The following is a 15,791-nucleotide window of genomic DNA, read 5'->3' as shown; positions in this document are numbered from 1 at the left end:
CCCCTTAAAGGCACATGCATATAAGCATACTACAGTACTGTACTTGCATTACACAATGCCAATGAGGAAAATGAAGTTTGGTTACGGCCTCTTTATGCGGTAAGACAGTAATGAAGTCAGTCCTCACTTTGAGCAAAGACAACAGCGAAGGAGCGCGGGCCAGGCGGCTACCTTCAACCAGATGCTAGCAAAAAGCAGCCAACAGCGTCCCCGTTTGATTGATTGTTAACCTGTCAGGACTGTCAGCCGCCAAACACACATTTGTGAGCCTACAACAACCAATGCGTAGATATGGGAATTTGTTTCCGAGCAGTAGTCGTAAAAAGACGTCTTTCCTAATGACTCACAGGCTTGGATTTTACATCGCAAACATCCTTTGAGGGTGATGTCGAACCATCAGTGCTTCTTAGGGCAGCTGTTTATCCAGTATGGCCACGTGTGCACATTTGGGGATGTACAGTACAGTAAAAGTGACATTCCTGCGGCAAGGAATGGAATTTTGCAACATGCTACATTGCAAAGTTCCAGCATGCAAAGTTTGAGCAAACGACAGTAACTGCATGACTTCTTCGAATGTGCACCGAAGCTTTCCAAGTCATGTCATTCTGCGGAAAAACTTTCCCTCTCTTATTTACGGGGCGGTATGAATGCCTGATGATACTTTTTGAGCAGTCCTACAATGCATCATTCCAATGCTACACTTGGGGACTCGCGCACAAATCTCTCCTGCTTTGAGGCGCTGTTGTAAAAACATTATTTTTTTTCCTGGCATAGAAAGCAACACATTTATATTTTATTGCCGCAAAGTGGGGGGAAAAACAAGCACAAAGGTAGGATTGCGTATCCAGGCCAGGCAAGAATTCAATCCACCACAAAATTCCATTTGATTTGTTTTCCACCCGTCTTAAATGTTAGGTTTTATCCAAACATTGAAAAGATATTCTAGGCTTTATCAGTTTTACGAGTCTCTTATTTGTTTAGTTAGTTTAAGGCAACGGGGTAACTTGAGCTCGTGACAAATGAAGAGAGAGGCTTTTCGTGAGCGACCTTGTGCCAACACCGCACTGTTGACTGTGCATGTGACGTCCCTGGCAACTCTGAAAACGACACATCAGGAAGGCAAACAAATGCGTCTGTGTTGCAACTTCTCATGACATGGATTGCACTTGAGAAACCACGCATTCAAATAAAATAAATAAATACATTACACATTCTCCTCCCGTAACTTCTTAATCCAAGAACATTTTGTAAAATTCCCATCCCAAATGAATGGACAATTGCTTTACCACATTAACCACTCACATTTTTTGTTTACCATGATGAATGGGGGAGGAGCTAGAAGGTAGCTAGTGGCGATTACGAAACAAGAAAATAAAAACATGTGCATCCAACACTGCCGCAACTCTGCTTAACATTTGGCTTTAACACGATTGAGCTTACATGAAGATTTAAGAAAATAGAATATGGGTCCTCTAGCAAAATTTAGAAACAATGCCAAAAATATCTAGTGTTCTTGTCTCGGAAATCCCATTCATAAAATGCTAGACAACGACTCAAAGGTTTGGACACATTTTATCATTCGAATCTCTAGTTCTATTATTGTTGTCCACTTGGGGTCGCTATTGCTACGTCCTATAGCGTAACTGTGACTTTGAGTGTGTATGGCTTAATGAGGTAGGACCAGGCCCGGTGAGTGATGTGGGCGCCAGCAAATGAAAGAAGAGTTTGTTGTTGTGACCTTAGGTTAGCGGCTAGCTATTAACTCGCTAATCTAGCTAGAACGTTTGTTACATTTTTTTTAAAGTGAATTAAAATATACTGGTGGCTGTGTTTAATGTCTATCCTTGGTCGCTTGTGGGAACATTACGATATGTTTTAACTATTGGTGCTTTGAAGCTGAGCTTTAGCTTTGACCTTGTTTTGCAGCATTTGCAGTCCTATAATTGTTAACATTCGAGTAATTTTGTAGAAAATTAACTCCAGGACATATATTCTATATGACACGTCTTTGCCCATCTTAGCTGTCATGCCATAGGCAGAGAAACAAAGGTGTGGCATTGGTATTTTGTCAATTAGAAAGGTTCCCTTGCAGACATGTTTTTCGATAATGGGCAGCTCACACAGGATTTACTTGTTTAATTTCACACTTCCCAGGTGGGCAGGTACTCCAGAGACCCGGTTATCTATATTAAAGCTATTCCAATGCCGATTATCAGCTCTATGTCCCCTTTAAAGATTTAAGTCTAAACACAAAGTGAAGCAAATGTATCACTTCAGTTTTGGTCATGAAATGACTGAAGTGTGAACATAGTCTGAAACCAGTTTCAGACTATGCTTCCATATCAGTTTTTTTTTCGACTTACTGTAAGCCTGGACCAAAAAGAACGAGTGAAATTTAGTTATGAGGGGACATTGATAAAGATTAGCGATCTCAAACATTTTTCCTTCCAAAAAATTAAGGAATAACTTTTTTTCGGTGACTTTGCAACTCATGAACGAAGTTAACAATGAATCAATAAACATCATGCCAGCCACTAAAATTTTGCACACTATTTTCCATCAGGTTTGAAATTAAATAATTGAAAATATTTTCTCTTTGCTCAGGCGGTAAACGCAGCTCAGAAGAGAACCCAACAACAGACATGATGTTAGAATTAATTGGACAAAAAAAAAATACAGAGCAAGATATAAGCTTATCTCAAATCAAGCCCTGCCCCTAAACACTTTCCAGAGAAGAGGCAATAATTTTTCCTAAGTGGGTTAGTTGGGCCTCACAGCTGGGAACACAGGTCAGATAAGAAGCCTCCAGGCTAATAAGAGCCCCAAAAAAAAAAGACAGCCAGGTTTAACTTTTCACAGACACCAAATTGCACGCCAGTATACAGTGCTCCAAATTGGACAAAATTCAAACAATGTTTTCTGAGAAATTAGGAGGAACGTGATGTCATGCCATGTCAAAAATCAGGAAATAATGCTGTCTTTGTGCGCTGATCTAAAAGGGTCATTCTTGTGCAACAACAAACAAATAGAAAAAACAAGCAAGTTATCCACCTCCAACTATGAAAAATTAATATGGAACTTGAACAAGACAAGTGAACATTTTTTTTTGCATAGGCACTTTCAGAAGCAGTGTTGTAAAATTTCTGGATTGGAGCCAAATTTGGCAGCACTGTAAATACTTTGGATAACAAGCCCCATTTGACATTTTGTCCCGAGAGATATTTGTCAAATCATTTAACGTGTTATGTTGAGTCAGTTAGTGTACTTGTAAAGTCAAAGTTTGCCTTTGATGGCGTGTCAAAAGCAATTACATCAAATGTGGTTTCATCCAAACTGGATCCAGATCTAGCATAAATCTAACACGTAAAAATGACTTTGAAGTCATTTATAGCTTTTGTTAAATCTTGTCACATTTGAATTAGGGCTGGGCGACATGACTGAAAAGTATATCACAATAAAAGTACTTCAAATATGTGTATTGATATTTTATTTTTGTTTTACTATTTAAACTAAGGACCCAGAGAAAAAAGGCTGGATTTACGTTATTTTATTTTAACATATGATACGTAGGTCACTGATGGTGTAGAGCAGGGCTGGGCAAACCTTTTTATTGGCGGGCCACAAGAGGTTCGAAAATTTGACAGAGGGGACAGACCAGTACCAGATGGATTGGTAACCTCACCTCATCTGAGAAAAAAAAATACATTTAATTTGAAATGAAAATGAACAAATGCATTTCAACAATATATATATATGTCTTTGAAAAATCACAGTGTTTATAACAAGATTTATTCATTTAATTTTTTTTCAAGTTCGGCGGGCCGGATTAAAACGTTAAACGGGCCGCATGTGGCCCCAGGCCATAGTTTGCCCACGCCTAGTGTAGAGGTACACTCATACTGGTCAATATAAAGATGAAATAAACTCCTTCAACCATAATGTGCAATGTGTCTGAAAAATGTTTCACAATAAGTATTTCACATCGGTCAATACTGATAATTGATTTCTTTTTTTAATTCTACTAAAAAAAATAATTATCTATTTTTAGTACATTTTAATCTAGTGTAATGCCACCCCAAAGCAATATTTTTGATGTACGTGAGATACGTGCTACCTACAACACGCCCAAAAACACGTTCGGGTTTGCTTTCTGATTTTTTTCTATCAAATATTTTATCAAAGGAATTTTCGATTGACATCAATCCTGTGTCAATCGCGATACACATTGATATTGAATCATAGCCCAGCCCTAATTTGTATGGAATTTACTCTGTTTGAGAACAGTCACAAACTGTGACAGAAAAAAAACAAATGTAATCCAGACAACAGTCTCAAACTTGGGTTTTAAATTGGACAGGGATTATAAATTAGGTCAGCAAATGAGTGCTGGTGTTCAATCCAGCTTCTTTCATTTAAATCAGCTAAAGTCCGAGCAGAACGAAAAACTTAGAAATAGTAATCCATGCCTTCGATACCTCAAGGATAAATTACGGTAATGCACTTTACTTTGGAGTCAGCCAGTCCTCACTCAAGCCCCTCCAACTGGTCCAAAATGCTGCTGCTCGTCTTTTAACTGGAGTTCAGAAGACGGATCACATCACCCCAATCTTAGCCTCTCTTCACTGGCTACCAGTGCACTTTGGGCTTCGCTTCAAGATACTTCCGTTCGTCTTCAAATCTTTAAATGGCCTCGCCCCAGCGTACCTCTCCGAGCTCCTCCGCCCCTACACAACTGCCCGCTGCCTCATGTCTGCGGACCAAATGCTACCGGAGGTATCGAGGATTAAGCGCAGCTTCAGGGGGGATCGTGCCTTTTCTGTTGCCGGTTATTCTAAATGGAATGAGCTTCCATTTAAATGCTAGGCAAAGCCCCACTCTGTCCACTTTTAAGACTCGTTTGAAGACACATTTTTATTCTTTAGCTTTCAATTCAGCATGAGACGGTTGTTGTTCTGCTGTTTTTCTGGTGTTTATTGTCTTAATTTGTGTTCTGAATTCAATGAAATTTAATTTATATTTCACCATATGGAAAGGGCTTTGTTACAGCTCCAGCTGCTGTGAAATGCGCTATATAAATAAAGTTGTATTGTAAAGATTTGGCAGTAATGCAAAATTAATTTGACTAAACCACATGAGATTTGGCAAGTCAAAACTGGATGTCCATGGCGAGTCAAATATTATGATGCACGAAATTGGATTTGGCAGCAATTGCAATCCAACAAATGAAAATATTTCTCAAGTTTTATTGGACAGAACAATAATTTCCAATAGGCAACACCTGAATAATATGTCAAACCAAGGTGATGTTAATGAGGACTGGAGGCAGATTTGTCAGAAATGTGAATTCAACATGGGAAAACGCATTTCATGTCAAACCGCTAAAAGTCCAATCAATTATTTTGTAATATAATGTGATTGTAATTCTGATATCTAGCCAAATTGACTCGGTATTGGAGCCTAGTTTGGCAGCCATGTCACTTGCACATCATTGAGGCTTGAAGCGCCACTTTCGTATCCTTCCAGATGATCACGTGAGGAGTCGTTTACCTCCCACTCGGAACCTTACGTCACCTAAATGAACACTTGAAGCGGAGAACTTCCAGAATCAGCATATCAAAAGGAAGGCATTGACGAAAAGAATGTTTAATTCGTAGTTTGACGTGGAAGAAATAAAATGAGTTAGGACCAAAGGGCGTTTAATTAGCTACCTGCACGTACACGTGTTCCGATACAAACAAAGCAAGTTGGAATGATTTCAAACATGGAATCAGACTTTGAACACGAGTTAAAACTTTTTTTTACCCATCTCTCGCTTTCACACACACACAACACGTTAATGTTTACTCACCGGCGTGTGTGTTTTTTCTTTCAAACGTTTCACGTGCTGCCTGTGCCTCCCCACAAATCAAATCCCGTCCTGCTCGTCTCCCAAAAAGCTAGCTTGTCGTGGCAAACATGTCCTCGCTTCTTTTTTTTTTTTGTTCCTCAACCCTCCACAGTCGGTTGATTGAAAGGCGACTTTTTTTTCTTCTTTTTTTCGTCTCGGGAAGAGTCCTCTCGTCGTCTTGACTGCGGCTTAGTGAGTGAGCGTCAGCCTGCTTGGATGAGGAGCCAGCAGCAGGTTTCCCGCGCGCGCACGCCCGCGCACACATTTGCACGCGCACGCTGTCATTACACGTAAGCAGACTTGTTTTGGTGGGAGTTGCTGTATTTTGTTCAAAAGGGCTGGAAAGTAGCGATTATTATTATCAGTAATTTACTTTGGTATGACTTAAACCATCACAATGGAATTTTATATTTGTTTTTTTTTCTAGTAGGGCTTAACAATTACTCAAATTCAAACATATATAGCAGGGGTGGGCAAACGTTTTGATGGGTGGGCCACAATGAGTTCTAAAATTTGACAGAGGGGCCGGACCAGGAGGAGATGGATGGAGTGTTTTGGTAACATAATAATAATAATAATATTCCCTTTATTAGTCCCACAATGGGGAAATTCGAGATTCGAACCCAGCCTCCAGGGGAGACTGGGTCCTGAACGCGGCGCCTTAGACCACTCGGCCATCCTGGCAACCTCACCTCATCGGAGAAAAACAGTACATTTAATTTTAAATGAAAATGAACAAAAGCGTTACAACAAAATAAAAATATATGTCTTTGACACACCACAGTATTTAGAAAATAAAACATTATTCATTTAATTTTTTTCAAGTTTGGCGGGTTGGATCGAAACATTAAACATGTGGCACCCGGGCCGTAGTTTGCTTAGGCTGATATATAGCAATTGAGTTGAATGCAATTTTCAAATCACAAAGACTGCAAGTAGGGAAAACAACCTGCAGATTTCAGTTGATTGGTATGCTTTATTTTTTTCAGTTGGTCGACTGATTAGCATGTCTGTCCCACAGCGCGTTCGATTCTGGCACCGGCCTTTCTCTGTGGAGTTTCCATGTTCTCGCCGGGCCTTTGTGGGTTCCTCTGGGTACTCTGGTTTCCCCCCACACTCCAAAAACACGCATGGTAGGTTGATTGGAAGCTCAAAATTGTCCGTAGTTGTGATTGTGAGTGTGAATGCTTGTTTGTCTTTTGTACCCTGTTATTGGCTGGCAACCAGCTCAGGGTGTGCCCCACCTACCACCCAACTATGTTTGGGTGAGGCTCCAGCACCACCGCGACCTTTGTGGATCAGATAATGGGTGGATGTTTTATCATACCACTGTACACTTTTTTATAAATAATCCATAGCTCAATGACCACAACATGTGTAACAAAAGCAACGTACTTCATCACTTGATCGAATGCTAGAATTAGTTTGTGATGATATTTTGCATGCTCCTCTGCTGAAGACATTTGTGGTAGGCTTAGGAAGTGTGGTCCCTCTGCAGCACCATCGTGTACGTGGAGACGTTGTTGCATTCTATAAATTCACCACTAGAAGGCACAAAATTCTCCTTGCTGTCCCTTTAATGAGTGCTGTTCACATTTTTACAAATCATGAAAACTTGATGTGATAAAGACACAGATTTGTTCGCATTATTCTTGTAATCTGAGTTCCCAACTAAAAACACCCACAAAGATCAGCATGGTTTTGTTATTTTCCTCCCCATAGCAGCAGAAAAACTTCATGTATTTCATAGTTTTTTTTTATGCTTCCATAAAAATGCCATTTCAAAGAACACCACAAACATCCACTGCAGTGGAACTGTTTCCAAAAGTGAAAAGCACAAAAAACGCCCTTCAAGGTTGTCATAAAAATGAAATCTTGCGGGTGCTTTTGCCACCATCGCCCTACCTTAAAAGGTTTCCCAACGCATAACAGTAGCATTTATGGGAATCTACAGCGCTCCGGAGGCTCATAAAACCTGGCCAGAAAATAATTGGCCACACCTTGTAGACCCCCACCATGGATCGTTTCAGCTGCCATCAAGGTAGCTGCGTTATGAAGGATAACCGAATCACACCTCATTGTGCTTTTTCTGCGACCCTGTGGTCCCTGCTACAGAATGTTGTCGGTGTATTTCCGTGTTCTATATCTGTATGGGCTCTGGCACACCATGCTGGGCTGTGAGACAATGTTCAGCGGACATAAAACCATTCCGTTCCGCGGTGACGGGCCCATAATGGCACCAAACATAATATTTTACGATTTAATTAGCCAGTCGCTGGCTCAAACCTCCAATAACTCCGACACAGTAGCATGCCCTTGCCCTCCCAATCGTCGGGTGAACAGTAACTAGCCCGTCCGCCACAGAAGGTTTCGTTACGCTTCGGCAAATTCCTGAATGCTCCATGAACGCTTTCCAGGGAGGCGTCTGTGTTTATGACAGTCCTTAGCTGCCAGCTGCTTTTGTTTCTGCAGCTATGCTAGCGCAACTCTATGCTACCACGGCAAGGCTGTGCAGCTGCGAGAGCGTCTACAAGTGTTTGCGTATGTGTGTGTCTGTCTCGTGCTTTGCTTGGCCAATTGTGAGTCATCCAAGACAATCCCGTGCTAAGTTACGGAGTCATTTCCTGATTGTTTTGGCCGCCGTTCATTTTTGTCGACATCACTACCTTGCCCATGGTGGTTTAGGGTTTATGCAACATTAAGAATTATAATTTGACTAAACATGTTCAAATTATTGGTAAGGAACCACAGAGAACCTCCATAAGATTATTTTTTTATTTTATATATATATATATTTTTTTTTTTTTACAAGGTTTAGCTAAAATACCTCGTAGGAGTTCCACCTGGCTCTTCATTAGATCCACAGGTATTTTTGCTCACTTAGTTGAAAGTGCCACCACATACTTATAGTCAAGTTTTGTTGCTATCTATCTGTTGTGTTCTTTTTAAATTTGATCGATACTCATGGTGTGCTTCGCTTGAAGGTTTTGCACTGGCTGCATGAAAATGAAGCCTGGATCTGGAATTGGGAGCGATGTTAAATTTCAAAAGATGTCTCATTTCCAATGATAACCGCAAACTGGAGAAATTGTTCCGATTTGCTTCGGCAATTTGAAGTTCAATCATCTCAACATTTTGGTCATTATTAAAACGAAGTAACGACAATTAGATCTGGACGTTACCTTCATTTGAGTCTCTGTCAATTTTAGCATTGACTAGAGATTTGTGAAAAAGGCCATTTTGTGGTTACGAACAGACGCGTGAGGCTCGGATAGCGACGATAATGATCAAATGCGACTGGGAAGACTTTTAGTGGAAAAAAACGTGAAACAATATCCAAACGTCCATGATATTGCCTGTTGACTCATCTGTTGAAGCAGTCTCGTTAAGACACCAGCGTTCCGATGATAATGTTCGCATCTAATCTGCAGGGATAAAAAAAATCCCACTGGAGTTCATCCCAACTGTGAACAAACGCTGAGTTTTTCCTCTCACCGGTGGCAAATTATTACAAATTATTCACTAACCATGCAGCGTGAACGAAACCATGTACTTGGCAGCTGGCAATCCCTAATAATCAAGTCTGAATGTTCCTTGTTTAAGCCTCTCAAGTTACAGTTTGTCTGGCTCTTTGAACACACAACGACAGCAAGCTGCTCCGCCAGCTGCAGCAGCATGTGGAAACAGTTCGTTTGGAGAGTCCACTGGGACCCAAATGTTTGCCTCTGAGCTTTTTATGCTTACTTTGAGACCATCCACTCTGATTTTCAACAAGCTTGGTAAATGCGGATGAGAGATTTTTTTTTTTTTCAATTCTGCGAGGGAGGTCCGTAGGGAAGGACAACAACAAGATGGTTGTGGAAACTCTATGGAAAGGCAGAAGTGAAACCTCCCCGAGATGAGTAAACCTGCTCAGAGTAATGAGTCACCGTTTCCTAGTGGGGTGTACCGCAAACGTGGCGGGCGGAGGTGGGTGGGTGAGTGGGGGGGGGGGGGGATCAAAAGGGCATCGACTCTGACGGTGACTTTGAGAATTCGGGCAGCTGCATCTGTTGAGGGAAAAAAGCTGACTGGTGATTTACTTCTGACCAAGTTCAGCTTCATACGGACGCTGCCGGGCTCAATAACAGAGCGGTTTCCCATCAGAGTTAGTGTATATGCAAAATCTCCGTCGGATTCATGACATGCGCATACGGATAATTTATATTTCATCTCCTTGTGAATGCAGGGCTCTCGATGAACATTTTGGATGCGCGCACCAGTGCACCCAACTTCTTTTTTTTTTTTTTACCTTGGTGCACCAACACAAAACTTTATATATATATATATATATATATATATATATAGTATTTATTTATTTTTTTAATTTATTTTTAACCAAGCTTTTACTTCCCTCAAAACAAGATAGGCAAAGAATTTTGAAGTTGCAAGAAATGGTCCCAAAATTTTTAAAGTAGTTTCACAACGACGGATATTGAGGTTTACATCTCAGAAGCATGGACAACACTTTTTCAAAGCGCTTCCACTGGAGTATCAGACAAAGAAAAAAATGATACCCGAGCCTCTCGCTTATTCGGTCATTAAATGTCATTTTTTTTTTGTGCGTGCTTGTTGAATAACATGCAAGTCAGGTTGGTCACTCATGTTTTCAAATTCTGCTCGTGTATGTCAACTTATGAGCACAACTGTAAAAGCTCCGTGTTAAAAAAAAACGCTAATGCACATAAAGTATGCATAACAATCTTAGCAACTCTTCTCGGAAAATTTGACTCACATTCTCAGAAACTTCTTCTGGGCTATATACTTTGGTTTCAGGCGCCACCTAGAGGATGATATTTTTTAGTTTGCATCTAGTCTGACAACATCACAACAGCACTTCATGAGTCTCTGCAGAATATCTCGAAACTTTGTCATGTCGTTCCAAAGAAAACAGATGTGAAGAAACTTCAGTTTGTTCGCCTAACACGAGCGATTAATGAAGGAAGCCACAAAAGAACTGAAGAGGTTTCGAGGTTAATTGCCCCACTTCTCCTCCTCCTCCTCGATTCCTATCAGTTGGCATCCCGTCATGTAAAGCGCTCCCAAAGGAGGCGGGTGGAGGGCCGCAATCGGAGGCCGACCTGGCACGCCATTTCCCTTGGCTTGCATCTCCGGCTTTTTCCCTCCCTAAATCCTGGAATACGTAAACATCCTCTCAGCTACATGGAGATGGGCCTGGGCTGTGTGCGGCCTGGATGGGGGGAGCGTGAGCGGGGTGCCTGGGTCCCCATGGTGAGCAGGGTAAACATTTGGTGGACACTTAAAATCAGGGATGTCGGTTCCTATCACTATGGGACGCTTACCTTTTACATCAAAAAGCGGAAACATACGTCTGGCCCATGAGGCACGAGTGGCAAATTCTACCAAGCAACAAATGGCAAAATTGTAAATTCTGTTCATCTACATCGCAAGATAAAATTCACTTCAAAAGATTCACATTGTGTCAAATGTGCCGTTTACATCGGAATGTAATTACAAAAAAAATATTTTCAAACTAACATGCTCAGCATGTGTGGATGACATTCAAAAGGCAGATTCATTTATCTCTTTTGGGTCGATGCTTGTCAAAACGGCCTTGTTTAAATTGATTAACAGAACATTGGAATTACCTGCGTGACCTTTAAAGGCTCTTCTGAAAAACACAAAAAAGTGCTTTGTTCCTCCAAACTATGGCTGAGGAATGGTCGTGGCAGGCACTTGAACGGAGATTTAAAGCAGATATCAGCCATCCATCATGGCCAGCGGCTCGTAATAGTTTTCAGATGCCGAGGCATCCCCGCCGCATTGGAATTCTGCATGATTGAAATAAGCTCGCCAGAACAGTTCAATTGCATCGTGTTCTTACGAGATCTTTGAAATGCTCCAAGTTCTGAGTGAACGTGAGTGCTGAGAAGAATCAGATGAAATTGATGAGAAGGAACATCCTCATCGTCATCAAAAACAGCACAAGGCTCCATTTTTTTTTTTTTTTGGGTCATCATGTGACATGACTAGGTTGAGCTCCTTTGAGCTCCAACGTTAGCATCCAAAAGACTCCATTTGTAATGGTTGCTTACGAATGACATCAAGCTGGACAAATTGTTGAACAAAAGGCTTGTCGTTATCCCACAAGACGCGAGATGAGAACATTGTGACACACTACTGATGATTTTTGCCGTTAGCGTCTTGGCCCGGCGTCATGTTTAGCCGTTTTCCATGGAAACAAGTGACTTATGTTTTGATACGGCTCTCAAGTGGCCTCGTTGACTTTGACTAATGATGTCGAGCGTCTGGCGAGGACAAAAGGAGATAAAGTGTTATTTGGTGTTAAGGCTCAGGGTGGTGCGTTGTTTTTCCGGCGTTGAGCCGTCGCCCCCTTGACCTTTTTTTCATCTGTGTGTGATACACTCAGGTGACCAAAAAAGTGTGATATTGTCTCATCGCTGCACTATGATGAAACCAGGCCAGCTCATCCGAACGTGAAAGACGAGGCTGCCACTTTTCAATCTGTCGTCTATCGTCACTCCACTATGTGCTGTTCGATTGCTGTTGACACACTGGAGGGAAGGGAATATCCATTTGGGGGGCGGGGCAAGCCAAATACAAGGTACTGTACTGCCCTCTGGTGGAAAAACATAGTTAGTGCAAGTGTGATTGTTTTTTTTTTGGGAGGGGGTGAAAATGGGAATGTAATTTTACAGATGTTTGTGACTAAAAGTAGTTGTAGTTGCATAAATGACTTGACTTTCTTCACAATTTCAGTAAAATACAAGAAAATACTGCAACTTTTCACCATATTTTGGGAATTTGTTTCTTGGAGGGAAAGTTCAGAAAAGTTACACATTTAAAAAAAAAAGCCGTAGAAATAATACTTTTCTTTCTTTCCAGTTACAAAAAATGATGCGGGGAAAAGTCCTACTTTTGGCGAAAAAATAAATAAAATTGCTTCCTGAAGTGAATTATAACGAGAATAGTCGTGCCTTTTGCTTGTTAAATATTCATTTTTTTTTTACTTTATGAAAAAAAAAGATACATTGTGCATGACCTGTTATATATTTGAATTGAAACATTTTGTTTTTTTTCGCAATTTCAAAAACAAAAACAAACAAGAAAATCACCGATAAAATCTTTTACAAGAAAACTGTTAGAAATAGAATAAAAAAAATTGAAATGCATAATGTGGGAAAAAAAAAACTTATTATATACCTATTTTTTTTTAATTCTAATTTCAGGAAAGCAGTCTTTTTTTTTAAGAAAATTTCATAAAATTTGTATAGTATCATAAATTCACAAAAAGAATTCTGCAAAAATGAGGCGTTAAATAAAAATTACTTTTATTTTACTTTAAAATAAATGCATGTTTTTTTGTTTGTTTTTTTTACAGTCAAAAACAATCGCCCAAAAAAAAAAAAGCAAAACGAAACCACAGGACATGCACTGTCGCTTCTGACACAAGAATGGCAAACAAAAAACAAAAAAATATATACCAAGCGAATTCCTTCATATTTCACTTTTTGGACGACAACAAAAAGCTGCAAAAGTAGTGTTTGGGTAAAAGAACATATATATTTCCGTGAGTTTAGGATATTTTCATCTTAACGTGATGACAGTCATGTTAAGAACACTCACACGCGCGCACCCACACACAACACACGCGAACACACATACACACAAAACATATTTACCCCTGAAAGCAGAGAGAAAAAGACTGTACAATTCTATAAAAGCTGTGTTTGTACATTAGTTACAAAACAAATAATAATACTTCATTTTGCTTGCATAATTGATTGTGGGCCTTTGCTGGTGTGTTCTCATACAATTCATAATCAGAAGAATAATAATAATACTGTGGCGTGAGAGACATGTAGAGGTAATATGAAGATTACTTAGACATCCATTTTGTGAGTGTTTGTATTTTATGTTTAAATGCTGAATTAATATTTCATAATAATTTTGCTTGATATTAAAAGTGGTCCAGCCTCCTACCATAATGCTTCATGCAAAGTGGACGCTGTCTTTTCAAATAACATTGGCCCAAATTCAATGCAATGGTGTCTAAGTGCTTACAAAAAAGTGGTGGCTTTTAGGACCTGGGGGAGAGGCCAGGGGAAGCCATTTGAGCATTTATTCCTTACCCTACTCATACAATAGTATACTCTTTGTCCTTGCTAGTAAAACAATTTAGTGCACTCGTGGAACAACTAGAGCGCAAGTAAAATGTGTATCTAACGTTTTTTCACTACTGTATGGCATTCTTGTGCACTAGTAGAACAACTTTGTGTTACTAATGAGGCAAAACTATGCACTACTGTGCTACTTATTAAAAAAAAAAAAAAAAATCAAATAAAAAACTGCCTGCTCAGTTTGTGGTAAAAGATTCTCTGGAAAGCACACATAAGAACGCATGCTGTGGAAAAACCTTTTTCCTGCTGAGTTTGTGGTAAAAATGGTGCGCTGGTTCGCGCTAGTCTTTAAACTAGTGCACCCTTAATGTTCTACTAGTACGCTTGTCTTACTTGCGAGGTCAAAGACATATCACAAACTAGTAACTTCCTGAACCCAACTTGTAGCACCAAAGTGCCAACTAGTAGTCTTGTTTGACAGGCAACATAGTTATCCTACTAATACGCCATGATAAGTCGACTAATACACGCTTGTCATTTTACTAGTGACAAAAAAAGACTGTAGAGGCATGTGTCACAAACTAGTAGCCTCCTGGACCGTACCAGTGGCACCAAAGTGCCAACTAGTAGTTTTGCCTCAGTAGTAACTTAGTTATTCTACTCGTGAACCCTCGTCATGCGCCAGTTGTTGAGCGCACTAGTAGGAAACGAATTAAATGCTCAAACCGCTTGTGTCACACACTAGTAACCACCTGGATCCTACTCATAGCACCAAAGTTACCACTGGTAGTTTTGCCTCACTAGTAACACATAGTTGTTCCACCAGGACGCCTGGGCTGTACAACTAGCGTGTAGAAATGTCATACAGTGGTGGAAAAAACATTACTAGTATGACAAAGTTGAACTTGCCATTTCTGGATATGAAGGATATTGAATAAATATTATACTGTATACTATTCATCTGATATCCATCCTAAGGTCCACGTACTACGACGCTCTTTGTCCTCTTTAGTGGGACAACTACATGGTACTCGGTGAGGCAATACGGGACACTACTAGTGCCATCAAATTCAACTAGTTAGCATGTAGTGCGCGCTTTACTAGTGGGAACCAAGAGCGCGGCGGTCCACGGAGCGTGCTGTAGTGGACGAGCGGGTGGTCCAGATGACGTGACGCGTGGTCAGACCCACCCGCTGGTCAGCTTGTAGAACATGTCGTCGTCCAGGGTCTCGTTCTGGTCCTTGGCCCGCGTGGACAGGAAGATGTAACCTCCGATGAACTCGTGGACCACCTTACAGTCCACCTCGGCGCAGATGAACGACAGGCTGGGCTCATCCGCAAATTCCACAGTCACCTGCAGAAGGCAGGGGTGAAAAATGAAGACAAGATAATGCTACATGCTATTTATGCTAAAATCTGTGTTGAGTCTTGACACCGTAACTATTTTAAAACCATAAACCTATTTAAAAACCTTACATTTAATCCCTAATTTTGTTGTACACAACTAACTCAAAACCCAAACCCAGGCTTGTAACCCTTCTTCAATATTTGCTTAAACCCCGTTTGAAACCTTAACCCTCGGCTCAATGCCTTGAATTGGAAACCCTGACCCTGGTGTTAGAAACCTTACTTTCAACCCATAACATGACCTGAAACCTGAATGAAAAACAAACCAAGCACTCAAAACCCCAACATGAAATCATTACACTCAGAACCCTACTTTGAAGCCCCAATATAAAATCTTGACCCAGCCTTGAAACCCT

The 15,791-nt window shown here is 40.5% G+C and overlaps 2 protein-coding genes across 6 annotated transcripts in view; both read right to left on the bottom strand.

Annotated features, from left to right (window-relative positions):
• Positions 1–6,167, bottom strand: part of stxbp6 (syntaxin binding protein 6 (amisyn)) — a 48,154-nt gene extending 41,987 nt beyond the window's left edge. For 2 of the 3 annotated variants that reach the window (XM_088313784.1, XM_088313799.1), the window contains exon 1: positions 5,849–6,167. The gene's annotated coding sequence lies outside the window, so the exon portion shown is untranslated. Of the gene's footprint in view, positions 1–3,603; positions 3,688–5,848 lie in introns of all 3 variants that reach the window. The other variant, XM_088313792.1, reaches the window with a different exon arrangement.
• A 7,055-nt stretch (positions 6,168–13,222) lies between these two features.
• The window catches only part of fermt2 (FERM domain containing kindlin 2), a 42,773-nt gene continuing 40,204 nt past the window's right edge, over positions 13,223–15,791 (bottom strand). For all 3 annotated transcript variants that reach the window (XM_088313751.1, XM_088313761.1, XM_088313771.1), the window contains one exon: positions 13,223–15,382. In XM_088313751.1, the coding sequence (XP_088169877.1) occupies positions 15,209–15,382 (174 nt within the window). In that variant the 3' untranslated portion in view covers positions 13,223–15,208. The remainder of the gene's footprint in view (positions 15,383–15,791) is intronic.

The sequence above is a fragment of the Idiotropiscis lumnitzeri genome, chromosome 1, assembly GCF_059441095.1.
Source record: "Idiotropiscis lumnitzeri isolate Australia: NSW breed Sydney's pygmy pipehorse chromosome 1, RoL_Ilum_1.0, whole genome shotgun sequence".
NCBI lineage: Eukaryota > Metazoa > Chordata > Actinopteri > Syngnathiformes > Syngnathidae > Idiotropiscis > Idiotropiscis lumnitzeri.
This window is presented reverse-complemented; position numbering and strand designations above follow the sequence as displayed.